Raw genomic sequence first — 26,848 nt, 5'->3', positions numbered from 1 at the left:
ACAAGGAGAAGTGTGTTTAAATAAGGACAGGGCGAGAAGTTTGTTTATTTACTAAATAGTACACATCCTCGCTTGATAACAAACAGTGCCATTCACTCCGGCTCATTCACATTTAGCAGAGAACCTGGGTCTGGCAGGGAGAGAGTTAAAGTTTTTGTGAAAGGTTGTGAAACACCCGGCTCAGAGTCTGAGCGGCTCCTTCAGCATTCTTACCACATCCTGAAACTACGTCAATCCGATGGCACTGTGCACAAAAAAAAAAAAAAAAGCCTTATCGCTTCAGTTAAAATCAACAGAGTAACTCCCTCAGAAAGAAGCACTGTAGTCTCTATTCCCTTATGTCTTATCATGTTCTGCACAGAAACATCCATAGTGCGGATGAAACGAGCGGCGCCTATCTCCCGTCTTTACGCACAGGCCTATCATCAACTCCTGTCACATCTAAAAATCAGAAGGAGCCGATCTTGGGTCAGTGGCCAAGACACCCATGCTGATATCTCTGACTCTGATATGATGGACTGAGCTGGCAGCAGGTCAGTGTTTCCCGTCCAAGCCGCTTTCCTCCCATTATTGCTGAAAGCCATGTGACTGCTAAGGCAACATCAATACCGTGCATCTGTTTATTGATTCTTGCATCTCTGCTGGGTTTTTTTTTTCCTGTTATGAAAAAGGTGTCAATTACACAGCCTCATCCGACCATGTGACTGTGTGTGAATGTGTCGCTAGTACCAAATCCTGACAGCCAGCCACATGGCATCGAAACTTAATCTCAGTCCTGCAATGCGCATCATCTGAGACGTGTCATGCCAAACTTTACGTGTGAATACACGCGTGTTTTGTTCCTTAAATGAGAACCGCATGAGCCTTTGTTCTTTGTGACTCCTCAGCTCGCACTCCTGCACCAAACTAATATTTCAGTCCAGTGCTTACCCTTCACTCCAGAGAAGCCAAAGGGGACCAGCGTGCCTCACTACATACAGCACAAGCAAATTCAAATAATCCTCCATGACACTTAGGAATTAGCCAACATGCATTCTAATAAAAATGAAAACAATAGAGGCATTGTAAAAGACGAATGAGCCCATTTATTTAATGCCGTTGCTGTTTTCAACGCCTCTTCAACAGCATATTTACACCCATTGTAAGCATTCCACGACCACAGAGTGACATATTCTTCTGAGACTGTGTCGTGTCTTCAACCCTACACGTCCTCTGTTTACAAGAGGAAATGTCTTCATCTGCGAGGGAAGGGGGGGGGGGGGCTTAGAGGAGAAAGAGAAAGAAAGAGAGGGAGCTTGTGAGTGAGCGGAACAAGATAGCCGGAGAAAGAAAAGAGACTGAGACTCCGGCCATCTGTGAGTCTGGCAGCGAGCCAAACCACTGCCCACAGAGCCCAGGCACATGCCTAACTGCCTCTTTCTGCAATGGTCGTCCAGAACTGCTTCCACAAACAACAGGCCTGTGGAACCACACACAAAAACACAGCAGCCACCAAGGACAAATGCACCCTTATGGTCATAAATAGGGCCCGAAACACAATATTTGTAGAAGTGTAATTGCTCTGTGACAAAGGCTGAGTGACACTGCTGTATGCGCACATGCATGTTCGCCCCGTTCTGCCAGTGTTCAGCGAGAAGAAAAAAGACAAATGACTATGTCAGCAGGTCTTTATGTTAAATCACTGAATCTATCGCTGTCGCTGAAAGGAAAAAAAAGGGTTTGTAAACCTCATGCAATTCAACAATGTCTCCACAAATATGACATGCAGATCATTATTGTTTCACTGGAAACTCACTAAACACTACAAAGTCCACTGCTTGCTGCAAATGACCCCTCTTTCCACAACAAAGCAGCACGATGACAAACACATCTCACACCTGCCAATTGAAAATGAACTTTGGCCCACTTGAGAGATCAACTGTTGATATCCTACCAAGAGACACAATGGCTTGACGCTTGTGTTTGTATGCGGAGCACAAGCAATCGAGCATTATGCTGAGATGGGTTTTCTCCTGAGGTTTTGGGACCTCTCCAGGGAACCCTCCTTTGGGGCTGCGGTGTGAGAAGCGAGGTCTAAGAACCAGCAGGGAAGGTGCTGGACAGCTACAGGCCCTGAGATTAGTTTTATAAGTCTAACTAAGTGATGATGGATTTGTAGAATTATATATGGATAGAAAGATAAGTGGATGGTCCAAAAAGTCTTGTGCAGCCAGTTTATGCAACATTTCATGAAAAAAAATCTGTCAACCCTGTGGAAAAAAGACACCGCTGGCAATGAGAGACATTATGGGCCTTTGATAGCCGCGGCTATGCATTAGTCTTTGAGGGAGCTGACCGTGATGGTGTTGTAGGTTCAAAGTGGACACACATGGGTGGTTATGTGGAGCAGCGTCTTGCACAAAGCACTAATGGATGGCTCATTGAAGAAGAGGACGCTAACAAACGCGAAAAACGGTGACTTAATGCTTAGTTAATGTGTTGAGAGATACTGTTCATGACCAACTAGCGGAAATGTGACACAAAGGGATGACAATAAACCTGCTGTTTTTGTGCAAAACCACTGAAGCAATAGTGAGGACGGCCTAAAATGTGTAACACGGTGAGGAAATAGTTCACTGACTCATGTCTTGATGTTCAACTCTTCTCTGAGCTGAAGCACACGTGTTACAGCTAGTTAAGTGAGTGTACTGCACCTAATGGACAGTACATCATTGGAGACACATGCTTATACAGTACACAACAGTGACTCAGTGCTTGGCTCTAATGCATTGGAGATGCATTGTACTGCTGTGCCAGTTTCACTGTGTACATGAGAGTCAAGCAAAACATGACCCCACAACTGCATCAAGACTTGCTGTTGTGGCCTGGGTTTTTTCTTTTTCTTCCACCGCAGAAGAGAAATATAGAGGCAGGCTCACCAGAGGCACATTTTCAAGAATTCAAGACTCTGAGAAAGCAGGAAGTTCAAGTATGACTCAATGATTTATGTTTCTTTCTGTCAATGTGTCAAGGGTCTGTTAACACAAATAACAGTGTGGCACGTTCCCGCCTGACAAACGTAGCAAGTCCCAGGAGTGAACTGGTGTACTTTAGGCATCAGGCTGCCAGCGGCTGGCTGAAGTGTAAGCCAAGGGCCTTTATCTGTGAGCAACATGCACAAATGCAAAGTGGTTTTAGGAGATGGCTGCTTGGCGTGCATTTAAGGTGTAATAGATAAGAACATGTTGTGTGAGTGTTCACTGTGTGTGTGTAAGTGTTCACTGTGTGTGTGTGTGTGTGTGTGTGTGTGTGTGTTTGTGTGTGTGTTTTAGGGCCTAGATATCCAACAACCACCTGCAAGATTCCTGTGGATTATTCATGTATTGGTTTAGGTGCTGCTTTCAAAAGCCCGTGTGAACCCCAAGAGCCAAACCCACTGTGACTAAATGTCATAAAAACCGGAGATGAATATGAGTATGATTTTTTTTTTTAAATAATGTATTTACCTGTGACAGCTGTCTCGGATCAGGAGCCCCGAAGAGAGAAGAGCTGGAGCTGAAACTAATGGCTCCCCTCCGGCTAAGGACATGCTTGGGAACCGGCCTGTCTAGAGGCAAAACCGGCAGCTGATAACATACTTCCATTGAATAGTCAGGGGCTGGATCCAGATCAAAAATTCAAAAAAAAAAGGAAAGAAAAATCAAACGTATAGTGGGAAAAGATAATGCGAAAATAAATGACTGGTGAGTTAGAAAAAAAATCTCCCAAAGCCGAAAAAAAATAAATAAAAAATCTCTCAATATTGTGGAAACGATCTGCTGTCGAGCTGCAAAGTATTTCTGTTCATTATGAGCGACTCAAAACTTGTCCAGATCGCCTTCATTGATGCTACGTCTCATCTACCTCCACCGTTTCACCTCCTTTGGTGTCATCCTGCCAGGGGGGAGACAGAAGAAAAAAATCATGCTGCTGTTGCATTCGCTCCTTTCCTTCTCATTTTACTCAAATCCGGGCCCACGGACGACGAGACCTTCTTGCCATTTTCTGGGTCTTTATGAAAACGCTTCCTCATTTTCACAGCAGGAAAAAAACGTCCGCTCGCTTGCTTGCTTGCTTCGTCGCGTCCACGGATCCGCAGCTATCACATATCCCGAAATGAAAACAAAAGGCACGACCACTTCCAAAAAATGTCATCAACATATCATGGTGTGTGTGTGTGTGTGTATGTGTGTGTTGGTACGCCGGCGGATGAGGTGAGGCAGCTCCAGGATGTGAGACCCCCTTCTTCTTCTTCTTTTTCTTTCTTCTTTTTCCTTCTTCTTCTCCGTCAGCCGTGGCCGGGAGCTGCTGCTTCTTCTTCTCTCATTCAGACTCGCACGAAATAAAAATCAACATGTAGGGCTTTTCCGTCTTTTCTCCGGCGCTGCATGATGAAGGAGCAGTTGTCTAATTCACCGCTGACCGTGGAGCACAAAGTGTCTGGCTCAGAGAGGGAAACCCCGACGTTCATCCCATCCACTGCGGTTCCGGTGGCTTCAGAGGACACGTAATGGCACGTAATGCGAAGATACCGACCGAAAAACGACAAATTAATCACCTTAAGTGTGTCTATTCCCCTATAACTACCTACCTATCGTCCTAAACATTAGCCTACTGTATGGTTTTAAAGCACACACCACCTGCCAGAGATGGTGCTGTTGGAGCTAGCGAAAAACGCCCTTGTCTAAAATCAACCAATGGCGTCCTGCCAGTCATTGTTACCTCAACGCTCATTGGACAAAAGCACCCCCGACTTATAAACCGATGTACACGATTGGCTGCGCGACCAGGGCGATCCCAAGACCCATATGAGCAGTCGTTTGCAGACGGCGTGGACTTTCTCAAGGGTATTCCTCCACAACGGGGCTTGCCCTGCAGCGGTCCACATCATTGCCTGTGATTACCTTCCTCTCATGACTCATACTACTTGGGAGCTGAGACTCACCGGGAGTTTGAAATGCAGCCTAGGAAATACTGCAAAAATGTTGCAGCTCTGTTGAGGCAATCTGCTCCATATGACAGCTTGGTGACTCAAGACACATGCAGATTGTATAGTAAAGCAGACTCTTGAGTTACTCATTTTCTTGTGTGCACATCTTGTTTTGGTTTAACATATACTGGACCACAGCTGACTCCATGCTTCAGCCAATTTATCAAATGATCTCCCCCGCGAAACAGAGCATTAATGGACCAGAGCTTGAACCTTTTCACTGAAGGTTTCTGTGCCATGCCCATGTGCCCGGGTGACAATGGAAGTGCCATGGCAACAGTCGGGCCCTATGCCAATGAAGGCATAATCCCCTCCCTCAACATTTCCATGGGTCTGAATGTTGGTCCCCCACAATCATACCCCCCACATAGAGGTCCTGCATCTTTTCCAGGCAACTAAGGCAACACTGCAAAACACAACAACAAATGAGTTGTAGACAGTGTCAGGGGTGGAAAGAGGCCCCGAATACCCCACACGAGTCTTTCAAACTACAAAAGGAGCTGTTTTGACTTAGAAACAGTCAAAAGTAACAGTAACAAATGTCCATCTAAAGGTTAAAGTTCCCAACTAAAGCACAAGCCCTCCATCAATTCCCAGATACCTGCCAAAGATGTGAAAATTATTACAAGGTTTTTTCAGAAAACATATTTCATATCTGTCATACCCAAAGCTTTCTCAGCAACATTTGTATTTGTATTTTTAAACTTTGACACAATGCTATTATAAAAAAAACAACAGTCAATACTTTGTTCTGATACCACAGCCAAAAGGCAGAAAAAAATTCAGAGGCACAGAAAATAGGAATTTATTTATTTCTATTAACAACTTGCAGCTGGGAGCCTGGTACAGAAAAAGTCACATACATTTGTCAGACTCTTAATCAGTTCCTCCAGGATTTTGCAGGCTTTATTTGTGGCCTAAAATGCTTGATTTCATGGCAGCATGTCCAAGAAACCTTCTGTTCTGCTGTATTGTTTTAAAAGGCAAAAGACCAGAGGGGGCCGTGCTTTTTCAGTGGTGGCTCCTAAGCTATGGAATGAGCTACCCACCCATGTCAAAATGGCCCCCACCCTGGATACTTTTAAATCTCGCCTAAAAACTCATTTTTACTCCTTGGCTTTTAATACAGCATGAGAGTTGTGTGGTCTCTGTCTGTCTTTTTATTGTATTTTTTATTTCTCAGTGTTTTATATGATCTTATGTTTGCCTTTTATATGCTTTTAATTAATTTATTTATTGTATTTTAACTTTAACTTTCTTTATTTTACTGTTTTGTATCTGTTGTGCAGCACTTTGGTAACTTTATTGTTTTTAAAATGTGCTATACAAATAAAGTGGATTGGATTGGATTGGAAGATGTTTTTTCTCCATTTCTTAATAAAAACTTGCCCTTTCTGTAGAAAAAAATGTCACTTGATGCATTTCGTTTGTGTTCTGCCGACACCAGGAAATTGCCTTGCACTGTCTTTAGCAGTGAGGTAAATGTGAGAAGAGTTGTGTCGCACATGTGTGAATCCTCACAACCACAAACAAGAAAGTGAATTATATGATGCTCATCAGAGGCTCAATGTTTTCCACATGAGACTACATTGATTGGTGAACCTCATAGGAAACTACAATGATAGGTCAAATTTATGGGAAAACCGCTTTGTTGCAAGGTCATGCAGCATTCAACCAGAAGTGGTTGGATTTGCGTTTATTGTTACGATTGCAAAATTGCAACTTCCTGGAGGGGCTGGGTCGAACAGTAGAATGATTAATGAAAAATCGGTTCATTTAAAGTTCAATCACTGATGTCAGAATGCACTTAGTGAGCTACCAGAAGGAAAAAAATCCTCTCAATCACAATTCACTTCTTTCATACTCTGAGTGTTGGAACACCTCGTGGCTGAGAACACAAGAACTTGAATAGTGTCAATGACTAACATTTCACGTCTTCATTCTTAACGGTATTTGCTGCAAACAGAGCAGTGAAGAGCAACCAACCGCAAACACACACGCATCGTTTTTGTTGCCAGACAACTCTGAAACTGCCTGATCTGGCATATGACTACGTCAACAGCACGTCACACGTGTGTGCACAGGACAGCACATATTTTACACTCACTCCTCTAAGTGTACATGTGGGAAAAGGATTTGTGAGGCATTTCTGTTAATTAACTTCCTTCAATTAACCACAGCCCTTTATTTGCCACATTCACACATGCAGGCTATCTAACGCACATCACACACACAGAGACACACACCTTTTTAGCATGGTAGGTGTGTTTAACTGCTCTAGCAGTAGCCTCGGGAGCTTTCGCAAGACAGGTGAGCTGCATACCTGCTGATTCCCCTTTGTACAGTATCTGCTTGCGAGGCCCCAAGGGCTCCACTCACCCTGACTCTAGTCTTACTGAGAGCTCTCTGGAGGCAGACTGCAAACCTCCACGGTGTTTCTAATTGATTTACCTGTTAAACTCTGACGACACTGCCCACGCAGCAGTTTTACACTTATAGTGATCTTTGGCACACATATTTTATATGTGCATTGGTAAACAAACACACCGACACATCATGGAGTATGTCTGTGTGCTCCATTCTTGATGTTTTCAATGTTTATAAATGATGTAACAGTGCATCATCTTCGAATGACTGTCTCATATTTTCCTTGACTTACTAATTACATTTCTATCACTTATTAGATACATTTGCAGCTGTCGTCGTACCCCTGCTATTACCATCAGGTTAAATGTGAATTGGAACAGCATTTTTGTACTGTAATATTATTTTATTTTAGGCACCCTGCAAGCACCTCAAAATGTATTGTTGTGGGTATGCAGAGCCATCTTGTGGTGAAAAGGAGCTATTACAGGAACAAAACAAAAAAAGGAAAAATGTTGAGGTCAATAACAGTATATACAGAATTTTAGCTTGGTTTCTTATAAGAGGGTGTTAATAAGTATTAAGTCCTTAACTTTTCTTTTCACTGGGTTATCAACGCATTCAGGAAGAGGAAGCTCAACAATTCAGAGTTCTTACCAGTGTAAGAAAACATCATCACACCACATCACATTTGTTACCACGCCATCATTTGTTGGTTGGTTTGTCAGCAGGATCTCACAAAAACTACACAACTGATTTCCATCAAACTCGGATGAAGGATCGGTCATGGCTACAGCATTTATTTTCTTTTTCTTTTTTTTCTTCACTTTTTTTAAACATGTTTAACATGTGACAAAAAACAAGTGTAATGAGGTTGCTGTTTCTATGAGTGTGTACATAGGGGGACTGTTGGGTCTCGGTGGAGGTATGACCTCTACTGTATTCCATTCTAGTGCTTACTGCCATACCAATACCTTGCATATGCCTAATGTTTTTATGCCTCTTTTTAAATGTATAGCACATTGATTTTGCATTCTATAAATAAAGCTCTCTTGCCTTGCCAGTATACAGACAACTACACTGTATAACGCCAAATACATACATGAATCCTATAATCTAAATGGATTTAAAAGTAAAACATGAGCCCTTTTTGGTGATGACTGCAGTGATCAACATGACAGTCTGCCCTCTTCCTACCACTAGATAGCACTCTTTTACTGTTACAGGCCAGCAGGCTAAACAGTCACAGCTCCTCAGCAAACATTCTAGTATAATGCTCATTTAATCAACACTAACATTTAAATTGTTTATGTATTAGCACTGTTTATTCAGAAAATAATGTGGTAAAAAAAAATGTCATGAAATAGTGGTGGCAGGAATAAGAAGAGAACCTAAATTCTTACCATTTGATGAACTGTAATACTGAGGCCCATCAGTCAGGGGTTGTAGGGTGTCTGTCAGGGGATTGTAGTTAGAATGCTCTCCCTCATGCAAGGCAGCTATCTATAAAGACATGAAATGTCACAAGTAAAAAAATATATAATTAAGTTTATACTAGGGCATTTATAGCTGTCTTTTGTAAAAACAAATAACTGAATTAAGCTCCACCGATATGAATGCCTTATGTACTTAGATCTAGATTTACATGATAAGTGTGTATGTTTTTTGTTTTTTTTCCCTGGCCTACGCCCCTAGAGTGAAACTGGATTTGGCCCCAGTAAGCCCCGCAACCCCTTGGGGGGGAAAAAGCGGCAACATCCCGCGACCCTCACGGATAAGCAGAAAAGAAAACGGAACGGAAAGTGTGTATGTTTTCATCACAGAAAATGTACCGTGTACCCAGTTCACAAAATGAACCACAAAAACTGTGGATATTGCTTGCTTGATTCACACTATCTCTGCATCAAAGAAAACTTGATGACTTTGGGCTACATCTTTCAAAGGCTCTCTGTTCTCTCCTCTTATGGTACTGTACCCTAGTTTAACCCACTTAACGCAGGCAAGCAGGCTGTCGGTGTGTAAACACCCAGCTGCTGGTTGTTGAAATCACCCTGCTTCACTACGTTTCAACTTTAATGTTAAAGATGAAACAATGTAGATTGCAATTCTCTTGGCGCAGAGGCTGTGGGGCTGAAGCCAAGCTGAGAGAAGCACTTGAATGCTGAGCACATCTCAGTTTCCCATGACCATGAGCTGCAGCGGTGCCCGTTAAAACAGACTGACGTCTCTCGTACGTCATTGTATGGGAGGATGTTACATAAAACTCCATGCAGATATCCTGCTGTTTGACTTCATCCTTCTTATCATCAAGTGAGTATATGTCAAAAATGATGAAAGGCATTTGCAAATCTTAGGGTCCACATTATATTGTCATGCAAATCCATTATCAGTAACCCTACTTAATACTTACATTGGCTTATCCCAGACACAGTGTGGTACATTGTGATTGTGGAAAATGCAACAGCTTGTCTGCAGTTATTTCAAAAAATGTAATTCTATTTTCAGCATTTGTAGATTGCTTATTTCTGCTCTGTGATATTGTGGGTCAGTGTGTTTCATTAATGTGTTGGAATTACTTTTTTTTTTTTTTAAAGTGTAACCTTGATCTACACTCTTTTTGAGCATGGCCAGCCCACATGTGATTATAACTAAATGCAAATACATCTTAATATAAATATCTAGATACAGAAACATGTGGTAACCTGTGAAAAATAATAGCACAAGGTAAACTGACATCCATAACAATGAGGTGAGAGAAATGATAATGATAAGCTTGAGAGCTCAAGAGTTCAACAGGCTATGAAGCTGTCCCTGACCCTGATTGTGCAGGATTGCCTGCTGGAAGGTCATTTACAGAACTGAGGAAAGAATCACCACCTACCCTAGAAGAAGATACGTATACGTACTATACTCTGAGATACTCTGCATCTGCATCTGCAGTCATCCTGCACAAAAGAAGCCACTTGTGTGGCCACGTCAAAAAAATGTCATGTCAAAAGATGTTCTGAAGCTCACTGTCTAAGACAGAAAGAAAAGATAAAGAGATATGAAAACACCTAGTTTGCACATTATTATAAATTCTGCACACTTATCTGCTTGGGTACCAGAGTTCATAGTACCTGTGAAACAATGTAATTAACTTATACCAATATATTTTTTGTACTGGTGCATTTTAAATCACAAAACATATATACCATAAACTGTCACTGTACCTTACAAACTACTTATGACATGATATATCTAAAAGCCTTTAAAATAGAATGGTCGGTCAGCACATGGTAATTTTGTACATTTTTCACTTCATTTCTAATTTAATTTAAAGACAAATGGGGAAATATAAATATAGACAACATGATGTTTACCAAGACCTTTTAAATCACACGCTGCGACTGATACCATCTGTATGACTTCCACCTAACTGAAATATTCATACACGAGAACAGATGGCACACTTTTCTGGCCCCATATACACTTTTATCTTGTTCACGAGCTTCCAGACTTTATGTGTAATGTCGTGTGTGATTGTATGTGTGTAACACATCCTGTTGTGTACCTTGTGGCCTTGGCCGTATCTGCAGACCCTTTTACTGTGTGATCAAAACACCATGTACCACCACCGGCCAAATCAGAAGAAAAGTGGGGTCAGGCTGAGCTCTTTAAACTGGCAGCTTCTGGCCTCCAATTTCAAAGCAGCTCCTATCGAGCTTTTTATCATCAAGCAATCTTCATACTGCTTTTAATTTGGTAGTCTTCAATCATAATTGCATTTTTTTTACGAATGGCTCTGCAATATTATGAGTCAGAAAGAAATGGCTTAAACATTTTAAATTCACTTCAATTACAAAGACATAACCCAGAACATCTTCTTAATTGATGTAATTTAAATTCACTTTTAGGAGCCATCCAAATGGAGAGCATTTGAGCCGTCTTTCCTCGCTATTAATGAAAATTGAATCATACTAGTTAAGCCTTTTAAAGGCTACTAATTAATACTGAACGAAGTGGTGGGCCCACAGCATCACAGAGTAACAAGAAAGCATCATTTGTAGTAGACCGCAAGATATACACAGAAAGGTAGAATCATGTTAAATATGCCTACACTTATAAAATGGCAAAAGGTAAGACATGTGTTGTCTACAGACTGACACCAAATGAGGCAAAGCGAGAGAAATTAGAGAGAGGGGCTGGAGAGTGACATTCATTCATTTCGCAGTGATAACGTCGGTCTAAAACGTTTAAATATGACTCACTGACTCTGACGGGCCTGTGTCAGAAGCATTGTGTGTGCTGAGCCATGTGGACTAATTATAAAGGGAATGGAAGTGTAGGAAAGGCAGATGTCATATTGTATGAGTCAAAAGAAAAAAAGACTCAGATTGTGTATGCTTACATAGGTCGTGAACCGACACAGTGTTGAGGATCCTGTGCAATGCTGGTTTGATATAAGTTGATTAGCTCATAGTTCGACAATCTACCTATTTGACTACCTGATTTTGAGTGCAGACAGTGCTTTGGGTGCTGGTTTAAAGGATCATCTATTGATTAGAGTTTGATCCTGGGCTCCTCCTGTCATACGTCTATAGACACTGAACCCCAAATTGTTTCTGATGTGAGATGTGTGTTGGTCAAACTGACACACTTTACTGTTTTTTTCCTCCAGAAATAAAGCTTTGAAACTGTCTCCAAACAACGATGCTGGAAACCCCAAAACCACAAAAAGTTTCAATGATCTTAACTATGCCTTCTCACTGGTGTTGAACACCACCATGCAACTCCTCATGACTTCATGTACTTCAACAGTATGGGCAGAAAGCGCTAACACCTCCTCCATGTTCTCTAGTTTGTGGGCAAACAATATGTTTTCACGTGAGAATACTTCTTGAAAATAATTGACACAAAAAGACTTACACTGCTGAGGAGAACAAATGGAGAGAGGATAGCATATTCGCGAGAACACACTAAAATGCAGCCATTACAGAAAAAGTAACTTTATTAGTGTGTGATTCTTGCTGCAATCCTCAACACTGGTAATTACAATGTCTAAGTAATCCATCTAAATATATTTGCAGTGCATCTGTAAACCATTTTCACAGTCAAAGCAAATGAGAATGTTGTTTTTTTTCAGCAATAGTTGCAACCAAATCACCTTTAAACTCCCTTACGTGTGCTTGCAGGTGGGATCATGTTTCATCAAACATGCACATTTATAAAGCAGACTTATGCTTTCACGAAAGCTGTAATTTTCATGTCTGTCTGACAATGAAATATTGGCATCTTTCCACCAAGATATCTGCGCATCCTCTCAACAAATGTCTAACTGTTGCAGAATTAACAGGGGATTGGGTGGCAATTAGTAATCAGGTTATTTGCAACCCCTTGCTCAATGTTAATCTGTATTAGAAGAACAGAATAGAGAATTACATTAGACACTACATTTCAACTTATCCCACAAAAGATAGATGGCCTACTTGTTACTTTTGGTGCGTAATGTAGTAAATTGAAGAAAACCATCAGATGGTAGGCAGCTATTTTAACCATTTGCAATGTCTTTTTTCAGATCTTTTTATTCCACCTTTTACTATGCTCCCTTTTTTTGTTTCTAGGCTAATTCACTTCTCTGACTGCTAACTCTATTCCAACGTTATGAGATGATTATCAAGACTGTATAAATTGCTAGAAGCAGGGTATATTTTCTTCATATAGAATCTGTTAGCATTTCAAAAGTAGGCTTCCACTCTGTTTATACATTCGTAAAATAAAAAATGAGCTGCTACCTTGACATGGACCTAGCAAGTTGCATTTCGGGCAAAAATATCATCTCCTTCGAGCCGGATTTGAACCAGCGACCTAAGGATTTCCATGTTTCCACTACAGTCCTCCGCTCTACCAACTGAGCTATCGAAGGGATATAATACGTACTACAGGACTTCCTCATTTATCGTGTCCCTGAAATTTCCATGGCATATAGCAGTGTAGAAGAGCATTTATAAACGAATTTGACGACAAATCGAATATTTATCTAGTGTATTTCCTGCGAAGGTAGGGAACAACAGACAGAACGAGCTTAGAAGAAAATGAGCAGTCATTGCTCTGAAACGCTCCCGTGTCAACGGTAAAGTTAGTTGCTAGCTCGCTATTGGCGATAGCTGCTAACTTAGCTCGCTATTGGCGATAGCTGCTAACTTAGCTCGCTATTGGCGATAGCTAAACTCTAGCTTGTTACTGCTAGCAAGGTCAGTGTGGTACCTTTACATAGAACGATTGTAGCTTTTGCACGCCATATTACAGTTCCCAAAGACACATGATATAAACTCTTCCTCTGAAATGAATATAACCTGATGAAATACATGGCATATACGGGGAATTAGCTCAAATGGTAGAGCGCTCGCTTAGCATGCGAGAGGTAGCGGGATCGATGCCCGCATTCTCCAAATTCCTTTTTAGCTGGGGAAGTTTTACACTGTTTCCACAGTTCACATTGACAATAATTCACCATGTGTGATAAAACGCCGTCCGCATTTAGCTCGTTTTGTACCTGTTTTTCTTTACTGCTGACTTTGGTGATGGACTCGTGAATACAAATTGTGTAATAATCACATCGCAACTGTGTACAGTGATTAGATAAATTAGCTTAAATTAGCTTAAGTTAGCTTAAGTTAGCTTAAGTTAGCTAACATTAGCTGGCTTTCCAAGTGCATTTAACATTTAGCACATGAGCAAATACGTGGTTACTGCAGGTTGTAGAGACGGTAAAAGTTGTTCAGTGCTACCTCAAACATGTCCCCGTCCTGTTGTAGTTGGCTAGTGCTGCATAATGCTTTTTAATGGGCATGGTCGTCGTCGCTTTGGCGCACGAAGTTTTTGCTCTGAAGTTCCAACAGTTGTCGCGGGGATGCCGCTAGCTGGCGCTCCAACGGTTACCTAAAATGTTAGCTACGTTAGCAGGCTAACATTTCACAGGGTTAACATTTCACAGGGCAAACATCAACTGATGTGTTATCCAGCAGAACTGTTGAGAAAATGTAATTGACTTGAGTATATGAATATGGTTGTTCATCAGTTGCCTTAACATAATGGTTTTGATGATCAATTATGTAGTTACTCATCTTGGCAAAACCTAAATCTTATTTTTAGGAGCATGCCCTGCTGGAAAACCCAGTATAGACCAGCACCAAAACACAATATATGCTGGTCTTGTTGGTGACCAGCATATGTTATGTTTTGGTGCTGGTTTTGGGACTGGTGTATGCTGGTTTTTCGAGTAGGGTGCTTTAAGGTAGCTGATAATACATTTAGCTTCGACTCAAATAGTTCTATAGCCCTGACATCTTTTTTTCATGGCTATGTAACAGCTGATTTTTGTCAATGTGATGCAAAGCCTAAACACACACACTCCTGTTACATACACTGCACCAGACGCCCAGTCACCTCTGCTAGCAGCAGTGTAGAGGAGGACGTAGGGGCTGGTGGGCAGCTGTTCAGTACTGTGCTGCTTCTGTTTCATATATGGGCAAGGTAAAAATGGCAACCTTTGACGTGACAGCAATAGCTGCTAAAAACAGAACTGACACCAGCGAGATAGGAGCCCACACCCGCTAGGACACGAGCAGCAGGCCTACTCCTCAGGCCTACTGTAGACTCTGTTTTATACACGGGCTCTTTACTAACTTTTACCTTCCTTCGTGGTCTAATCTAACTATTTTTCTTTAACTTTCGTGTTTTTGGGTCCCTTAAAGCGTTTGTTAAAAACATGAGCATGGACAACTTGGAGAAGCAGCTGATATGTCCTATATGTCTGGAGATGTTTACAAAGCCTGTGGTCATCCTGCCGTGCCAACACAACCTCTGCAGAAAATGTGCCAATGATATTTTTCAGGTAAGCAGCTGAACAAAATGCCACTCATGTATGTCTACTAAGAAAGTATTTGTAAACTTGAGGAGCACTGTTGATTTATATAAGCATCTCCAGCTAACAGCCTATGTCATTTGAACCACTGGTCTTTTATGAACTTGCCCTACATTTGTCATGTATGAGGCCAAACCAGATTTAGGATTACATGTTTTAACAGATGTATATATATTCAGACAGTAAATCAGCATATTTTTGTGTCAGAACCAATCATCATTTCTCATACATGGCGTTGTTTACCAACATTATTTATAAATTTATGAATTACCAGCATCAGAGAACATGGGAAATGTAAGATGTGCTGTAGTTACTGTGTACAATGTTGTTTTTTGTTCATTAAAACACCTGTCAGCAAACTTGGGAATGATAGCAGCTAGGCGTGGGAAGATATGAACATATCTTGTCATTATTATCCTGGCCAAAAAAATTGCAGTTTACGATATTATTCCAATAAACATCCGAATATGCTTTAATATTTCCAAATGGCACAAAAGGAAGTTGTAGGACTGTTCATCAGTGAGCTAGAAGTCACTCGTGAGGACACTTAAGATTATCCCGATAATGGAAATTGACTATGATCAACTTATCCTGAGATTTTCTTTTATTGTCCCACCTCTAATAACAGGACAATTCAGTGTTCTGACAGTTGGTCCTGGGGTTACACTTGTTATTATGAACATTTAATTAACTGAATTAACCTTGACTGTTGATGAAAACATTTTTATTTGATTTTTTGTAACTGAGATGAGCTTGTATATCAAAACCGTGTGCCATCCATCTATATTTAGGTGTGCACTGTGACTCTTTACAGGCCTCTAATCCGTACCTACCAACAAGAGCTGGCTCACTGACGTCTGGTGGCCGCTTCCGATGCCCGTCCTGCAGACATGAGGTGGTTCTGGACAGGCACGGTGTTTACGGGCTGCAGAGGAACCTTCTGGTTGAGAATATTATTGACATGTTCAAACAGGAGTCCAGCAGGTGAGACAGATCAGACACACTGATGCGCATTGTTCAGTTCCTTCATCAGATGAAGCTTTGTTTAACCCCGAGGCCAGTGAGCAGAGATTATAAAGGAGAATGAGGATAAACTGGTGGTGTCATGGCAGGAAGCGTAGCAGTTGCTTGTGCCAGTGGCTTCTGACTCAGAGAACGGGAGTGGATGACAGGATGTTTGTACTTTTAGTCATCTATCTACACATTTGATTTCCCAAATCTGGCTCAAAGGCATGTATGACATAATATCCACCAAACTCAGGAAGCTCAACTTAATACAGTCAAGATTTTGTGTCATGAGGTTATGGACATTATGGACATAATATAAATCAAGCATGACACCACACACCCTCACCTCCACCTGCATACAGCGCATGTTATGGGGACGCACAGTATTGATTACAGTACAATGTGCACGGCAAGGCGAGTCTGATAGATAATCAATAAAACTGCTGAGATGTGTACTTGTGACATTATCAAACTGACATTACACGTCACATCACTATGCACCGAAATGCGCGGCCTTGACAGGAAGACACCCCTGTTTTCTTTAAACGTCAACAGCAGCAAGCCGGCACCAGAGAGAAAGGAAGAGATGCCCATGTGTGACGTTCACGAGGAAGAGAAGATCAACATTTACTGCGTCACCCACGGCGTGCCCACGTGCTCCATGTGCAAGGTGTTTGGGGCACACAAAGACTGCGAGGTGGCGCCAATCTCCAGCATCTACCAGACAAAGAAGGTGAGGTCTGAAATGCTCAAGCAGGTCATGAGATTTTGGCAATGATGAGCAGTCGATACTGTCGATATGTGTTTGTGTTAAAATGGTGTAACTCTTTAAAAAGTAAGTAGGAAAATATTACACACGATATTGAATATGTGAAATATCTATTCCCCTCAGTATCGATCAGTGATGCCAGCTGGGCTTTCTCGTTGTCGCTTCTCACCGACAGCAAATGTCCGAACACACCTCTCGCTGCAGGGCCCACATCTCCTCGTCTCCTCTCCCACTCACTCAAAGTGCTGTCTTGTCGCCACTTGTCTCAGTCGCTCCATTTCGTTAGTGTGTTGTAACTCACGAAAGATGGCAAGACCAGTTTGGGTTGACAAAGAAAAACAGTGGGAGTGCTGATTGGAAATACTTTTCATTGAGGCAAAAAACAAGGGAGAGGCAAAGGACATGAGCATGACCCATATGCGAAGGATGCTGCAGATCAGTGCTAACAATTACACAAGAGATTATTATCTGGTTTTATCTGGATTCCAGATAAAAAATCCTCTGATCAGTTTCTGGCTCTTGCAACTCCCTTATGCACATATTATGGTCTTGTATAAAAGTGAACAAAGTGTGGAGGGAAATTCAAAAATGGATATTTAATATAAATTCAGTTTTCGGCTGAGCTGTGGATCTCAGAATGCCCCCCCAAAATACAATATCCTACTGGGTGGCAGATTACGTTTTCGCCCCTTATTTATAAGAAGCTCATTTTAAAACACTGAAAAACCTTCTTGATGACTCACTGAAGAATAGTAGTACATTTATGAAGCCTTGTGACAACTAAGGTAACAAGCTGTGGCATGGCTGGTATGGGAAGATGGAATCCGGTGGAGAATACAGGACATTGAATTATTGTGAGGAGTGTGTGTTTGTAAGTGTGTGTGTGTATGTTTATGTTTGTAGAGGATGGGATGATAGGGATGTGTTTTCGTTTAAGATAGATGAATGTGATATGAACATACACGTCCCTCATCTTGTGTCTTACTTATTGGTTTTGTGACTGTATAAATGTTTCATATCATCCTGATACCATCCTTGGATAGTCTACTTTGAAACTACTTTGTACATTATGTTATTATATACACTATACTGCCGAAAGTATTCACTCACCCATCCAAATATTTGAAATCAGGTGTTCCAATCACTTCCATGGCCACAGGTGTATAAAAGCAAGCACCTAGGCATGCAGACTGTTTCTACAAACATTTGTTAAAGAATGGGTCGTTGTCAGGAGCTCAGTGAATTCCAGCGTGGTGCTGTGATAGGATGCCGCCTGTGCAACAAGTCCAGTCGTGAAATTTCCTCGCTCCTAAATATTCCACAGTCAACTGTCAGTGGTATTTTAACAAAGTGGAAGCAATTAGGAACGAGGGCAACTCAGCCACAAAGTGGTCGGCCACGTAAAATGACGTAGCGGGGTCAGCGGATGATGAGGCGCATAGTGCACAGAGGTCGCCAACTTTCTGCAGAGTCAATCACTACAGACCTCCAAACTTCATGTGGCTTCAGATTAGCGCAAGAACAGTGCATAGAGAGCTTCATGGAATGGGTTTCCATGGCTGAGCTGCTGCATCCAAGCCATACATCGGCAAGTGCAATGCTAAGTGCCAGATGCAGTGGTGTAAAGCACACCGCCACTGGACTCTAGAGCAGTGGAGACGTTCTCTGGAGTGACGAATCGCACCGGGGGGGGGGCGAGATTATGGTGTGGGGTTGTTTTTCAGGAGCTGGGCACAAAGTAAGGTCCATAAAGACATGGATGAGAGAGTTTGGTGTGGATGAACTTGACTGGCCTGCACAGAGTCCTGACTTCAACCTGATAGAACACCTTTGGGAGGAATTAGAGCGGAGACTGAGAGCCAGGCCTTTCCGTCCAACATTAATGTGTGACCTCACAAATGCGCTTCTGGAAGAATGGTCAAAAATTCCCATGAACACACTCCTAAACCTTGTGGAAAGCCTTCCCAGAAGAGTTGAAGCTGTTATAGCTGCAAAGGGTGGACCGACGTCATATTAAACCCTATGGATTAAGAATCCATGAATGGATTAAAAGTCACTTAAATTCATATGCGAGTCAAGGCAGGTGAGCGAATACTTTTGGCAGTATAGTGTATGTATGTTGGTGAGAGACTGTAAGTAAGACCCCACAGTGAAAAGCAAGAAATTAAATTGAGGTAATTCTAAAAAGAAGATCAGTGCTAACGATAAACAAATCTAGCAAAGCAAGAAAGACCGACATGCTGACTAGCTCAAAGCTATCCCCCACGTCCCTGTTGTATCGAAAATGGTATTGAATATCTATATTTTTCAAGGTATTGTAGATGGAAAGGTTGGAAATTCCAGTATGATGACAACACTGTTGCACCATTAAATATATTTACTCAGGTCAGGTCTCAGGTATTTACTCTGCTGTGTCCTTGCCCCTCAGACAGAGCTGAGTGACGGAATCGCCATGATGGTCGGGAACAACGACAGGATGCAAGGCATCATTAGTCAGCTAGAGGAAGCCTGTCGTGCCATAGAGGTCAGTGTCCAACTGCTGCAGCGCCTGGCTGCTCACTCACGCAGCAAGCACTCGCTCTGTGCACACACTAATGCACCTGCACTCACCTGCACAGACGCACATAACAGACGTAATGTGTCCTTGTCTCTGCCGCTCTCCCTGCTTTTATCTGTCTCTGAGATGTAGACAGCGAGTTGGAGAGAGCAAAATTAATGTCTTGTTGCCTCAGTCTGCCTCTTTTCCACATTTTCTTCTACATGCACTTAACAGGGTACTCCATTCTGCCTCTGGCCCATTGACTTTAAAAAACGAGCAGTGTAACTGATGGAGGGAGAACAGACAGCTTTCGTATGGTTCACGTGCCACACTTGGACATAGTTGGGAGGAAGCTGGAGAGGTTCCAGTCCCCCATGTGTCACCCTCAGTGGAGTCACTCACGACAGACACGCAGAATGAGCTTTAGTGCCCTCCCTGCACATATGGCACTACCGGATGGGCGGAAGACTGGTTAACCACAACATTTGTAGTTTACAGTATTAAACCATTTCACAGAAAGCCATTAGCTCGTTTTCTTTATTTGGGTTTTATTTATTTTTTTGCTCCAAAACTGAAATGAATGTCGAATGAATGAATGGATTTTCAGAATTTATGATCTTTTCCTTTGTGCGTGCAGGAGAATGGTCGGAGGCAAAAAACTGTGGTGTGCGAGAAGTTCGACCAGCTGTACACCATCCTGGAGGAGAAGAAGAGGCAGATGAGTCAGAAGGTGACGGCCGAACAGGAAGAGAAGGTGAACTATATCCGGGGCCTGACCAAGAAGTACGGGGACCATCTGGAGGAGAGCTGTAAGATTGTCGAGCAGGGGATCCAGACTATGGAGGAGCCGGAAATGGCTTTGTTTCTACAGGTCAGACTCGAAATGGGGTTCACATGGGGTTCAAACTCATCACAAAATGGGGTTACAATGATCAGTATTTTATGTTAGATGTTTTGTTTCTTCTCCTCTGGTCTCCTTTAGAACACAAAGCCTCTCCTCAAGAAGTGAGTACATGTTTGTATCCATCATTGATTACAGTGACATTGGGTAAGGGGAAACGTTCAGCTATTTTTAAACCTGTCCCTGTTTTTACATACATTGGGATCTAAATAAACAATGGGTATAAAAAGTTTGGGGATTTGGTCAAGTAGCTGAGGTCAAGCAGATCACATCAGCAGGGAGTCACAAAATGGGTTACAGTGTTTTCAATGTAATTTTGGAGGGCAAATGTGCCATCATCGACAAAAAGTGCTTGTTTTTGCCACTGACGGATTTTAAATTGTCATTCTAATTGTCTGACAACATTATGGAATGGATACCTACGGTGACATACCTTTTTGATAAAGAGTAATATCCTTTTTGTTTAAGCTAGAACAGCCATTATACAGCTCTGTTCAAAACCACCAGACTTCTTTAACAAAATCATTAATATTAACTCACAAAACACGGAAGTTGGTGCCCTACCTCTGCCTGTGTCGGGTAGATTGTTTGTGTCCCCAACAAGTGTGCAAGCATAGATTATTATTAAAAATAAATGTGTGCAGAGTGATTAACGTCTTTTGTTATAGAGGTTGTTTTGCACAGATATCAATACAAGTGGGCCTTGACATTTTGGCCTTGCCCTTTGGTGTGATTTAGGAACACTGATTAAATGTTAAAGAATAGGGCCCGGGTCTAAAAATAATAAAATACACCTCAACACTATTAAAAACTGCCAATGGGTATGTTTGCATGTTTATTTTTTTCATAGACTTGTGAATGACCTACCAAATTTACATCTGCCTCTACACATACGAAACCACCAGCAGCAAGATCACACCTCAAGAGTAATTCTGTGAAATGTAGCAAATCACTATCTGCAGCTGAATATCCTGAAATAACTTGCAGAAAGTGCTAAAAATCACAGATTGATGATGCATAACAAGTGTCACATTATCTGTTTGAGGGTGGGTTTTTTTTCCCCCATAAATGTTCTAATTGCATCTTCCGCACTCAGGATTGCAGACGCATCCAGCACAGCACACTTGGACAAAGTTGAGCGGGGGTATGAGAATATGGATCATTACAACATCGAGTTCAAGAAAGAGGGAAGGGCCCTGCGCAGCATTGACTTCATCCAAGGTGAAGGGACAGAGTTGGTGATGGATGATGGAATCACTGGAATTACTGGGACTATATATATACATATATATATATATATATATATATATATATATATATATATACATATATATATATATATACATATATATATATATATATATATATATATATATATATATATATATATATATATATATATATATATATATGTATGTATGTATGTATATGTATATAAAATGTATATATATTATATATAAGTATATAATTGTGGTGATATTACGTGAAAGTACATATAGTCATACTATAAATGTGTCGCCCAGTCCTAGGCCGCACTTGTCTGCTCACAGCTCAGACTTGCAATAATCTCGACTTTTATCTCCTTCTTATCCTCTCTCCAGATGAAGAGGATGAAGAAGAAGATGATGTGGATGGAGAAGCAGCCGCTGAGGAAGGAGACGGGGCCCAGACTGTTTCAGGAGGCAGTGCTGTCACAGTAGCCTCCGTCCAACCTCCTGCCCCTCAGCAGACAAACTCCTCCCCGAGCTCAGCCAAGAGCGCTGCTTCAACCTAGCTGTCAGCCCCCGGCCCAGACACCACCGTAAACTAGGAGCAGGATAAGTTTTGCTCCTAGATGTTGATTTCAGGTCAGTTGTGGTACTTTTCCTTCCAGATTGGGGAACAGCAAGACGGATTTAGATCTGTGCCGAAGGGAAATCCTGAGTTGCTGAGGTAGATCTAAAGGAGGAGACAGAAGTTTCTATTCTCTTCTCTCTCTTCTGCTGTGATTGTGTTAATGTGCGTCACTGCGAACTGACTGATCTTTGATGATTTTTTTTCCTGACTGAATACACTGTTCCTCCTGTAGTTGTAGTTTTACATGCAGTCTGTTGGTTATTTCCAGAATCCAGTAGCTGACCTTTTTGTGTCTCACTGCTTAAACTACATCATTAGAGAGAACGACAAGGGGAGCCTGAGGTTTTTCTCCCTGTCACATACTTTTTTACGACCGATATGACTTTGAGTAGGTGAAGCAGTTTAAAAAATCACTGTGACATTTTGGTTGTTCATACGTGCAACAGCCTGTGTCATGCGTTGTGTTCTTTGTTGTGTAACATTTTCCTACGATGGACGAAAGGTCACATGCTGCCTGGTGTATTATATGTAATGTGTCATTAAAACAGAATTGGAGAAACACCGGCAGGATAGAATTCCTCAAATCTTGGTTGAGAGCACAAATACGACTGTTCTCAGTTTCATCTCACTGCCACATGTGTCGCTGTACTTTGTGTGATGCTTTTTGCCTGGACTTGAATTACCAATGAAATAGATTTTGTGTAACAGCCTCCCCGTTTGACTTACTCTTCTCTTTCTCCCTCCCTTTATCTCTTCCTCACACTCTTTATTTGTTTATTTTTGTCAAAGGAAATCCATCCAGCAAAGCCTTTAGTGCCAGTTGTATAGCTTCTCTCTACAGCATGGTCGTGATACCATTCCTGCCCGCGTCCTTCTCTGCATTATCAGAAGGAGGTGTGCTTCAGGCCACCAGTTCTCTATTTGCCGCCCTGTGATGGTCTCACCTTGCTGTCCCTCTACCATTGAGGTAGTCCCGTCTAATTATTAAGTGAGTTAGTTGGATCCTTTACAAATGGGTTCAATGCAGCACTAAGCCTCAAGTTGCTAAGTGGGCCAAACAGAATAGGATGACTCACACCCACAGCTCTTGTCTAGTTTACTCTGACACTGTGGGTCAAGGATCAGCACAACACACACACACACAGTGCCTTTCACACTCATTAGCTGTCAGTGGTGCATCTTTCAGCTCCAGCCTCTTGCTGGTATAATGAGAATTACTTCTTGGGGGATTACGGGGTTTAGGAGAAAAGGACGCTATGTGAATGTTCTCAACCTGCAGGTGCTCTGACAGCATCCTAAAAAAAATCTTTTTGGTAAATGTTTTTGTTGTTACAGCTCCTTTTAGAGAGGAGGCACAGTGTTAACCCACGACTTGGCTCCAGAGCAATGCCACGGTTACACCATATAAGATTTTTATATTCCGTTTGAGAGACCTTTCTCTATCAATCAATATTTGTGTAGGCAAGACTCAAGATGCAGTAGCCATTTGCACTCTCTCCAACCAACTGTTTGCTGTTTTACCATGAATCTATATGTAATTGCTCCTGTTTAAGATTTAAAAATCTCTATGTCAGGAAGTTGTTTGTTAATCAAATTAGTAATTAAAGTAAGTGGGAATAGTTAGCTTTCATTTTAGCTCGTGTGTAAGGATATCCACAGAGAAGTGTAAGCATTGCTTTTAATTTTTTTATTAAAAAATATAGATATAAGACGTTCTCTTGCACAACAGAAAATGACTGGTTGCACATAAGTTTATTAACAAACATAAATATCATAAATACAGTGATTCGAAATCTAAAACAAAGTATGCCAGTTTTGTTAATGCAGTATTTCATGTCAACCCAAAGTATTTCATCTCAAACATGAAGAACGGCTTAATTCTACAGATTTGACACCAACATTAAAATGGCAAGGTACAATCGGATCATTATAAGTCAAGCCCGTTTAAGCTCCATAGTTTGAGGTTAAAGCTATAAATAATAGAGTGATAAAGCAGCACTATATTGTACAGAGCATGTTTTGTGCTGATGGTAAAAATGCAACAAAAAAAAAGAAGAAGAAGAAAAGAAAATGAAAGGAAAGGGAGATCTTTGGCGGACTGGAAAGAGGTCTTCATTTCCCGAAGAGCTCCATCATTCTTCTGTTATTTTGCGCTTGCTGGGCCAGCTGTTCCGCCCTGGACATCTCCATCATCTCCCGGAGCAGGTGGAAGGTCAGATCCAGGGAAATCGGCGGGTCCTCGGACCTCCTTCCCCTCTCCATCGAGTCGTCCCCGCGGTCTCCGAAGCCGCTTATGAGCGCCCTGATGTTCCCAACTTTTCCTTGTAAAAGACGCCGCGTCAGCTGGAGTTGCAACGCTCTGTTGTAGATCGCAGGTGATCCGCCGGGATACATGGACGAAGATGGGAAAGAGTTAGAGTCCCCGTTGCCCAGTCGGATGAAATACTCCTCTCCAAGCCGCTCCAGGATGGGACCAGACTGCTGTTGCTGCTGCTGGGAGTTTTGGGTTTGGGGAGCTGGGACGCGCAGGGCACCGCCAGGGCTCTCAATAGCCCGACATTCGTAGCGGGGTAAGAAGGCAACTAGCAGAATCACGGTGGTGCCAAGTAAATTGAGCTTCATGTCAGGATATCAGCAGGAATCTAAGAAGGAAAACAAATGCCTGAATTATTTCCATGTATTTATTGTTTACCTGTTCTGGTATGAAATGTGATGCGTAATGAGGAATTTACGCACGAAAAACAAGCATTTGTTTTTATGTAATGGGGAATATCCCGCGCGTAAAGAGGATTTTTGATGAACTGTGTAAGTTTCAGTGTCACTGCATGCTGCCTAATAAATCAGAAGCAAGTTTAGAAATTCAGTACAGTTACTAAAGAATCCACTTCGTGATCTGTAAATAAACGTTTGTAAAACCAAAGCGCGGGACCTGTTTCTTCATATTCACCTGGAGTTGAGTTGTGCCGAGAAAATGAGAATATGTGAACCAGCCAGAGAAGACATGCAGACAAACTCACAACATGTTTGAAAATAAATGAATGCATTTCATACCTTCAGTCTTTAGAGGAGGTCCAGAACAGCCGTGCAGTTTGCAAGGTAGTTGGCGAGATGCCGCCCTCCTTCACTTCTTAGGAGAAACAAGTATATAGTTACTTAAAGAGTAGATGCTGAATGGACTTATATAGCCAAGCTCACTATAAGTGTCGCGCTCCAAGCTGAGATTGAGTCTGCGCGTACTTGCATGGGTGTAACGTGAATGGACGCCTCTGACAAAGTGCTTTAGTTTAGATGAGATGAGTCATATGTGAGCGTGCGCGCGCGTGCGCGAGCGTCTACCACCGTGCTTTCAGAATAGCCCTATAGGTGCCACACCTGCTGGCATTTCCACTTGCATGAGTTAGTTCAGAATAATTGTGGAGGATTCTGAGAGGAAGATAGTGAAGTGTGAAAGACTGAATACTGAGGCATTTGTATTGTCTTGCTTCTTCTCAGTCACAGCTCATTTTCAGACTGATGTGCCCAGAGTCAGATCGTGGTGTGCTTTGCATGACAAAAGTATTTATTCTTGAATAACAGACAGTGATTGTTTTTTCTTTTCTTGTTTGTGTGTTTCTTTTTGATCAACTTGCAATAATGAGCAAACGTTTTTTTTGTTGGAAAAGCATCTGCAGGCACAACAGGGTGCAGTCTGCAGGACTGACTTTGTTTCTGCACACTAATGACTCCGGAGCTTGTTGACCTGTGTTGTGTTCGGTGCATCTGCAAACAGCTCAGGCTGAGAGAGGGGCATTGTCTTCCAGTGATTCATTGCTGCCGCACATACGTACGTCACTACCTCTGCCACCGGGTGCCTCGGCCACCTCGCTCCGGAGGGGCCCAACGCCAAGCCAACCCTTTCAAGATGGAGAGCGCGATCCGACACCAGACGAGCCGTAAGAATCCCAAACAGTCTGGTGACAACAAGTACAACTCTCTCGTTTGTTTCACTCTCGCTCCAGCTTCAGTGCAAAGTGGTGAAATAACCCTAACACGAACACGTTCCAAATGAATGAGGAGCGCAAGTTGGCGCTTTTCCCACTCAAGCATAAACTCCGCATCTGTCACAATGTGGTAAAAAAAAAATAATAATAATTGATACTAACGATAAATCCATTTCGATCAGACATTTAGTGTGTATGTGTGTGGGGGGGAGTTCTAGACATACAGTAAATACTTAGGTCAAAGTGACTTAGCACACACTGTGCTCTCAAGTAGGAGCCAGCCAATTTATGAGACGGGAGAGGAGAACATTTGGTTGTATAAATGTATAGTTAAGCTTCACAAGGTTGGGTTTTTTTTTTCATCATGAATATCTGCCATCTTTCCCGAAAGTCACGTATCGTTAGCAGACATTTCAGTGAGCGGGCATCAGAGTGTAATTCGCAGTCGGTGTGAAGATGTTTCTCCTGTAGCGTCTCCACTTTGTCGCTCTTCATGCTCCGCGCGGCTGCGGGGCGCGAGGTGTCAGGTCCCATCAT

At 42.0% G+C, this 26,848-nt stretch overlaps 3 protein-coding genes and 2 non-coding genes across 9 annotated transcripts in view; 2 read left to right on the top strand and 3 right to left on the bottom strand.

Moving 5' to 3' along the window:
* Positions 1 to 14,295, bottom strand: part of pde7a (phosphodiesterase 7A) — a 30,366-nt gene extending 16,071 nt beyond the window's left edge. For 2 of the 5 annotated variants that reach the window (XM_030397917.1, XM_030397918.1), the window contains exons 1-2: positions 14,143 to 14,295; positions 8,776 to 8,875 (exon numbers count right to left, since the gene is read on the bottom strand). In XM_030397917.1, coding sequence (XP_030253777.1) covers positions 8,776 to 8,805 — 30 coding nt within the window. In that variant the 5' untranslated portion in view covers positions 8,806 to 8,875; positions 14,143 to 14,295. Of the gene's footprint in view, positions 1 to 3,485; positions 4,678 to 8,775; positions 8,876 to 14,142 lie in introns of those variants that run through there. The other 3 variants (XM_030397913.1, XM_030397914.1, XM_030397916.1) reach the window with 2 other exon arrangements.
* On the bottom strand, positions 13,192 to 13,277 carry trnay-gua (transfer RNA tyrosine (anticodon GUA)). The gene is given in 2 exon segments: positions 13,192 to 13,227; positions 13,241 to 13,277. It is a non-coding gene; the product is annotated as a tRNA-Tyr (tRNA).
* Positions 13,289 to 23,041, top strand: trim55b (tripartite motif containing 55b). The gene is made up of 9 exons (XM_030397919.1): positions 13,289 to 13,411; positions 15,109 to 15,248; positions 16,093 to 16,262; positions 16,842 to 17,019; positions 19,484 to 19,579; positions 20,232 to 20,465; positions 20,577 to 20,599; positions 21,592 to 21,716; positions 22,097 to 23,041. The coding sequence occupies exons 2-9, from the start codon at positions 15,123 to 15,125 to the stop codon at positions 22,267 to 22,269; spliced, it is 1,125 nt and encodes a 374-aa protein (XP_030253779.1). The 5' UTR covers positions 13,289 to 13,411; positions 15,109 to 15,122; the 3' UTR covers positions 22,270 to 23,041.
* On the top strand, positions 13,731 to 13,803 carry trnaa-agc (transfer RNA alanine (anticodon AGC)). Its single transcript has one exon. It is a non-coding gene; the product is annotated as a tRNA-Ala (tRNA).
* A 962-nt stretch (positions 23,042 to 24,003) lies between the features above and the next one.
* On the bottom strand, positions 24,004 to 25,604 carry crhb (corticotropin releasing hormone b). Its single transcript, XM_030397920.1, has 2 exons — positions 25,383 to 25,604; positions 24,004 to 24,973 (listed from the first exon to the last, which is right to left on the bottom strand). The coding sequence occupies exon 2, from the start codon at positions 24,951 to 24,953 to the stop codon at positions 24,444 to 24,446; it is 510 nt and encodes a 169-aa protein (XP_030253780.1). The 5' UTR covers positions 24,954 to 24,973; positions 25,383 to 25,604; the 3' UTR covers positions 24,004 to 24,443.
* Between the last annotated feature and the right edge of the window lie 1,244 nt (positions 25,605 to 26,848).

Source organism: Sparus aurata, chromosome 19 (genome assembly GCF_900880675.1).
Source record: "Sparus aurata chromosome 19, fSpaAur1.1, whole genome shotgun sequence".
In the NCBI taxonomy this organism is placed as follows: Eukaryota; Metazoa; Chordata; class Actinopteri; order Spariformes; family Sparidae; genus Sparus; species Sparus aurata.
Note: the sequence above shows the minus strand (reverse complement) of the source record. Positions and strands in the feature narration are given on the sequence as shown.